General features: G+C 35.3%; 1 protein-coding gene across 1 annotated transcript in view; it reads left to right on the top strand.

Moving 5' to 3' along the window:
- Positions 1 to 3262: 3262 nt before the first annotated feature.
- Positions 3263 to 7047, top strand: part of LOC131594360 (GDSL esterase/lipase At1g29660-like) — a 10199-nt gene continuing 6414 nt past the window's right edge. Inside the window, exons 1-3 of the mRNA XM_058866467.1 lie at positions 3263 to 3429; positions 4408 to 4424; positions 4615 to 4628. Of these exons, the coding sequence (XP_058722450.1) occupies positions 3397 to 3429; positions 4408 to 4424; positions 4615 to 4628 (64 nt within the window). The 5' untranslated portion in view covers positions 3263 to 3396. The remainder of the gene's footprint in view (positions 3430 to 4407; positions 4425 to 4614; positions 4629 to 7047) is intronic.

Here is a 7047-nt window from a genome sequence, read left to right as displayed (position 1 = left end):
ACAGCTAGTGGAAGTAGGGCGGTTCCGGAGAACCTAAACTTTAAGAGAATAGGGGCAGAGCAGAATGAAGAGTTAGTTAGAGAATTTTCGGAGGCAGAAGTTCGAAGAGCGGTATGGGAGTGTGACAGTGACAAAAGTCCGGGACCAGACGGAGTGAACTTTGGATTTGTGAAGGAATTTTGGGACGAAATCAAGCAGGACTTTATGAGGGTCTTTGCTGAATTTCACGAAAACGGTAAGGTGGTGAAGGGTGCTAACAGTTCCTTTATCGTGCTGATTCCAAAGAAGAGAAACCCATTGCAAATCTCAGAGTTCAGGCCAATTTCGCTAATTGGGTGTATATACAAGGTGATTTCTAAGGTCCTTACTAACAGAATAAAAAAAGTGATTGGAATGGTTATATCAGAGCATCAGACAGCATTCATATCAGGCCGACAGATCTTGGATGGGATTTTGATTGCTAATGAATTGGTGGATGAGGCTAAAAGAAGGAAAAAAGAATTGCTAATGTTTAAAGTCGACTTCGAAAAAGCCTATGACTCGGTGGATTGGACATTTCTTGATCACGTGATGGGAAAGATGGGGTTCCATGATAAGTGGAGGAGGTGGATTGCTGAGTGCCTTAAAACCTCGTCTGTGTCAGTGCTCGTCAACGGCAGCCCGACTAAGGAAGTGAGAATGGAGCGAGGGTTAAGACAAGGAGACCCTATTTCTCCATTTCTTTTCCTTATTGTTGCTGAAGGATTCAACATGCTAATGAAAAAGGCGGTGGATAGCGGCAAGTTCAGAGGATTCAAATTCGAGAAAGGAGAAGAACGATTTACTCACTTACAATACGCGGACGACACTCTAATAGTAGGGGAAAAGAGTTGGTCAAATATTCGTATAATGAAGGCAAATCTCTTACTGTTCGAAGTAATGGCTGGGCTAAAGGTGAACTTCAACAAGAGCAAAATAGTGGGAATTAACATCCATCAAAGGTGGCTTGAAGAAGCAGCTCAGATCATGAAATGTCAAGTGGGCTCTACCCCATTCAAATATCTCGGTATCCCAATTGGGGCCAATTCAAAGAGATTAGAAACATGGTACCCGGTGATAGAAGTGGTTAAAGCAAGACTGTATGGATGGAGGAATCGCTTTCTTTCATTTGGTGGCAGAGTAGTGATATTAAAATCAGTCCTTACTGCGCTTCCGGTATACTATCTCTCATTCTTCAAGGCTCCGACAGGTATTATCTCTAAACTTGAATCTATTTTTAAACAGTTTTTGTGGGGCGGGAGCGAGAATGAGAGGAAAATCAATTGGATTCAATGGGAGAAGGTATGTAGGCCTTTAGATGAAGGGGGATTGGGTGTTAGAAACCTGAAAGTTTTCAATCAAGCTCTTTTAGGTAAATGGAAATGGAGAATTAAATCGGAAAGGAACGGTATGTGGTACAATGTATTGATAAACAAATATGGTAGGCTAGATGACCTTAGTGAAGTTACGAGGAATAGAGTGTCACAGTGGTGGACTGATGTGGGTGGTACCGATATTGGTGAATGGGAAAATTCTAGTTTCTTCTCTGTTAAAGAAACGTATCGGGATATGCTCGAAAATGTCCCTAACCAAGCCAACCCCTTATGGTCTAAGGCTTGGAATAAATACATACCTTTGAAAGTCGCTAGCCTAGCATGGAGGTTGTTTCAAAATAGATTAGCGACGAAGGACAATCTGCTTAAAAGGGGAGTCATTGGGAGAGAGTCGCTCAATTGTGTCGGGGGTTGTGGGTGTGAAGAATCATTATCTCATCTGTTTTTCGAGTGTAGCTTTGCTTCAGGTCTGTGGCAGGAAGTGTGCAAATGGTTCAGGATATGTTCAGCATTTCATAGAGAAGGAACAATGCATTTCAACCAGTTCGAAGGGCTGCTTGGAGGCGGAAAGGAAATAGTGTCCAAAGTCAGTGTGGTTTGGTTCGCGTGCGTATGGAACATATGGAAAGTTAGGAATGACAAAATGTTCCGCAATAAGGAGATAGATTCTGGAAAGTTACTCGAGGATGTTAAAGAACAATCACGCAGATGGTTGTCCACAAAATATATGAACATGAAAGTGAACTTAGCCCAGTGGTATGTAAATCCCAGGGTCTGTCTAGGATGTTCAGAGTCATAACATAAACATGATAGCGGTAGGACAACCTATTTGACCTTAATGTCTTTGGGGCTGTAAGGTTGTCTCATTTCACAGGGACATAAGTCGGAGCTGCTTCGCATTCCTCTTCTTGTTAGACTACCGGAAGTTTGAAACCACGTGGCGGTGTTAGATGGTGGCTTTTGTCACTGAAGTTTCATATCTTAGGGCAGGTTGTTGAATGCGCTCGTTGCTGAGTTTGTGGCAGCACTATATCTGTTTGGAGGGAGTGGTAAGCATGGCTGGGCGTTTAGCAATTCCAGCTCATCTATGTTGGTTGTGAGTCTCGGTGTTTTGGTGTCGGCAGTGGGATTCGAGTTAGGAACCAGAGTCTCTGAACCCTCATCAAATCCTGAGAAGCCTAGCTTTTGGAGCAAGTCTATTTTAGTGTTGGTGTTTTTTTAGTTATGATCTTTCAATATGTAGGTGTATTGCTGTAATTTAATATTGTTTCATGGTGATTATGGTTCTGATATCTTCACTGTGCAGTTGGTCTGTGGCTGCACACTATGCTTGATATCATACTTTTATGCTGTATGGAAATTGGCATGTCTCATGCCTTTGGTATTGGAATTATCTTTTGCTGTTTCAAAAAAAACAGAGTATTAGGTGCAACTTCAACGAGCCAATCAAAATGCGAAACATGGCATTATTTCTCCAACCTCACATGCTCTGTTTTTACCTGAAATGGTGCTACATTGCTTCCCTCAATGCCATAATAATGACCTAATTTCCTTCATAAATGCAAAAGTGGTCTCTGATTTTTCTATCGTGCTGCATCATTCAAGATTTGTTTTTTTGATAACTTTGTATTAAAAAAGTAAAAGTAGATAACCCTATAATAAATGTATAAAGCCAGAAGACGTTAGCTACCATCCACTTAAAATTTAATTTTGAAACAAAAATCATATGTGATAGTATCATATATATATATATATATATATATATATATATATATATATATATATATATATATATATATATTTATATATATATATATATATATATATATATATATATATATATATATATATATATGTGTGTGTGTGTGTGTATGTGTCTGTTATTCTAACATTACACTTCACACTAAAGTGAGAAACACTCATTTCTTTCCTCTAATTCTTCAACTTGTTACACATTATTGTTCATAATATTTATGATTCGGTTTATATCAGCAATATGGAAGAAGCACTAGCAAGAAGACTTGTTCTTTAGGCTTTTAAAGATATGCAGCTTGCCATTGATTATTGCTTATTCCAGGTGATCTGTTTAAAATATTTATATAGTTTCTGATTTTATATCTTTCATCTTCTTGATGGTTATGAGTCCAATCTTCTTTTTATATTTTTGTTTTATTAGTAATACTAGAATATAAAATAAATAAAAATTGATGTGTAATATTATTTAAAAATAAGTGTGACATTTCATATTTCAAGTCACAATTTTTTTAAAAAAAAAATGTTTATTTTGTTTTGTATGGATTATGGTTATAGTGTATTTTATAATATTAAAAAAGTATTTAGATTCTGATTTGATATCTTTCGTTTTATTACAAAATTAAAGTTAAATGCATAAAAATTTCAATATTGAAATCATAATTTTATAATTTTGTGCAAGTTTTCTGTAGTTGAAAATTTGTTTTTCTTTGATAAACAGAAAATTTTATTAAACAAAATGCTTACAACCAAATATAAAAAAATGTTGGGAAGAAAGGATAAGAGGTTTCTTTAAATAATAATCTTCTAATAAAAATCTAGACACAATACTTTATGACTGAGACAGGAAAAATCTAGACACAATACTTTTTTAAGTGAAATCTAAGAGTAGCAATGAAAAATAATAATAAAAACAATTTAATTCATAAGCTGGTGGGTGTGTTTCAGTCGGTTACCGTTTACTATGGATTTATATTTTATATTCGATTTCGACTGTACTAAACCAGTAGGAACCGAAAATGGTGAACCGCGGTTAAATCGGTTACATTTTTATCATCTAATTTTTTTATTCATTGGTTAATCCAGTTTGGATCGAATTCGGTTTTTTTTTCCACCACTACTATCTATTCTATCATTTAGTTTTGAAATATGTACATTATATTGAGTAAGACACTATATTGAACCGTTTGAACATGTTAAGAAACACAAACATAAAAGTTATTAATGATTTATATATGAGCTTTGTTGTTGCTTTCTTCTAACTTGTTTTTCTCTTTGTTGTTTGGACTCTCTTGGATTGAAGCATATAAACTTTCAAAGGTTAGTTCCCATTGATTTCAAGTTTTTTTTTTGTTATTGTTAAAATTTCACTTTTTATACTTTCACTTGATTTTAAGTTTGTATTATCTCTGTAAGTTTTTTGATTCTGCATAGTAATTGTGTTTATTTTTTATCTTTTGAATTGAGCGACTATATTCATAAAAACTGATTACTTCGAAGAATGAGGAAGATATGTTTTAACAGGTTAGTCATTCTAGATTGCTTACAGAAATTTATGGGTGATGTAATGTTTATATTTTATTTTAGTTTTCATCTTTTATGTTTTTAAGATTCGATCTAAGAAAGTTTATTATTAAGGGGAAAATTATTTTTAAAAAATCATATGAAAAAATTTAAATTATTTTAAAACTACAAAAAGCAATGAGATTTTATTAAAGTGAGCACACGGGGTACTCAACCCGTATACAAAAGAGGAAAAAAAACCAATTCATAAGCTCAATGGGATTGAACATTTTAGACTCACTAAGATGTCCTAATGATCTAATGATCTAGCACTAAGCCAATCCTACGCTAAGGATTTCACCACACTTAAAATCGTAAGAGTCCCTTTTATTCCTTCATTAATAAAAATATCAATTTGATTAATCAAATAGTCCACACAATGGTAATCAAATTAGAATCCGACAATTTCTCTTAATCTTCCCTGCATCTCAAAGTCAAAAAACTTCAAATGGTCAGATATGTCAAGAGAAAATCTCGAATAAGAAATTCCTATCCAAACCATAATCTTGGTCCAAAACTCCCCAATAACCAAACAAAAGAAAAACACATGAAGATGAGTCTCCTCCAAGCCAAAACATAACGAGCAGACAAGATTGTGAAATATAAGAAATGGCGTCTCTCTTAGCTAGCTCATCTCTCGTTTGGAGCTTCTTTAAAATCAATCTCCATGCGAACACTTGAACATTAGAAGGCACATTTGTTTTCTAAATATAGTTCAAGGCTGACTTGGCGACATTATTCAACTACAAATTCTTTTCCACACACGAAAGCAACATGTCATAAATTGATTTGAGAGAAAACCCCACAGGAACTGATTCGATCACAACAAAATTAGGGAGAGATGTTACAAAATGATCGAGAGGCTATCAAACTCTGTTGCAGCAGCTGAGCCAACTATAGCAGCAAGATGGGGCCAAAAATCCAGTGCTAAAAGTTTAAAGACCAAGAATTGGCTGCATTGATCCTCAACCTCAGAGTCTGCAAAGCCTGAAATAAAACTGGAAAATTTAACACGTAACGAGTGGACACTAATCTAAAAATCCCTGTAGAATTCAATGTCTAAACTTGTACGATAAATTTACTGAACTAGTTACTAACAGTTGATCAATTACTCAATAAAAGCATCAAATCCCTCTCCCATATCGAATATTTCGAGTTACCATATGTCAACAAATTATCTCGAATCACAATCTTTATGTCCCCATATTTTAACAAAAGAACCTTATGCCACAATGCATCTTCCTCTAACAATATCTCCCAATCCCATTTACTCATTAAAGTTGTATTAAAAACATCACAATGCTCCATGCCTTCATCTCCTTATGCTTTCGACACACAAATTGAAGTGTCACCTAAATAATCCATATATGGTGCTCTGGATTATTCCACAAGAACGTTCGTTAAATCCTTATAATATCTTAAATAACTACCTTCGGTGCTTTACAAAAAGAGAAAGTGAAAAAAGAATAAAGTTGAAAATCGAATTAAGTAAAGTTACCCTCCCACCTAGAGATATATATTTCCCTTTCCAAGAGGACAATCTATTTCCACATTAAAATCAATAATTCTACTTTTGCTAAAATTTATAGATAAACCTGAACTAAGCTCAAAACCATGAAGCAAAACTTTTATAGTCCCAATATTTTCCCATGAAGGCAGACCCACAATTATTGTATCATCCATGAATTGGAGAAGATCAACATGAAGATTATCATTCAAAGAAAAAGGATAATAACACTAACTTGTGCACACATTCCTCAATAAACATGTAATCCTCTCTGCTTCTAGAATAAAGAGAAAATGTAAGAGCGGGTCTCCTTGACGAAGACCCCTCCTAACCTGAAAATATTTTGTAGGACTACTATCTTCACCCAAGGCTCCACCATAAATTAGGACTCTGTTCAGAGACCCATTTATGTACCTTAAAATCCACTTCAATGCTTGCCAGTGAGCCTTTCCAGGATTTGCCATGTACCTGCTTACAAGGCTTACTGCATATGCTATGTCGGGTCTAGTACATAACATAGCATATATCAAAGAACCAACTATATTAGCATATGGGATGCTATTCATATAGGCTCTTTCGACATCAGTACTGGGACACTGATCAATACTCAGCTTAAATTGAGGGTTTGTTGGAGTCACAACTGGCTTCGAATTCGACATACCAAACTTTTCGAGAATCTTTCGTAGATATGCCTCTTGAGATAAGCATAACTTCGACTTCTTTCTACCTCAGCATCTTCTGCTTCTTCTTCGACTTCATCAGGGATATGCAATTCAGCATCAACATGCTCCACCTCAACAGGAATCTCTACCTGTTCTAGCTCTTTGTCAGATGTTTCTGTACTTTGACCAACATCATCAGTTTTCTTAAAAG

This window comes from Vicia villosa, linkage group LG4 (genome assembly GCF_029867415.1).
Source record: "Vicia villosa cultivar HV-30 ecotype Madison, WI linkage group LG4, Vvil1.0, whole genome shotgun sequence".
Taxonomy (NCBI): Eukaryota; Viridiplantae; Streptophyta; class Magnoliopsida; order Fabales; family Fabaceae; genus Vicia; species Vicia villosa.
The sequence above is the reverse complement of the archived record's forward strand: the minus strand, read 5'-3'. Positions and strand labels throughout refer to the sequence as shown.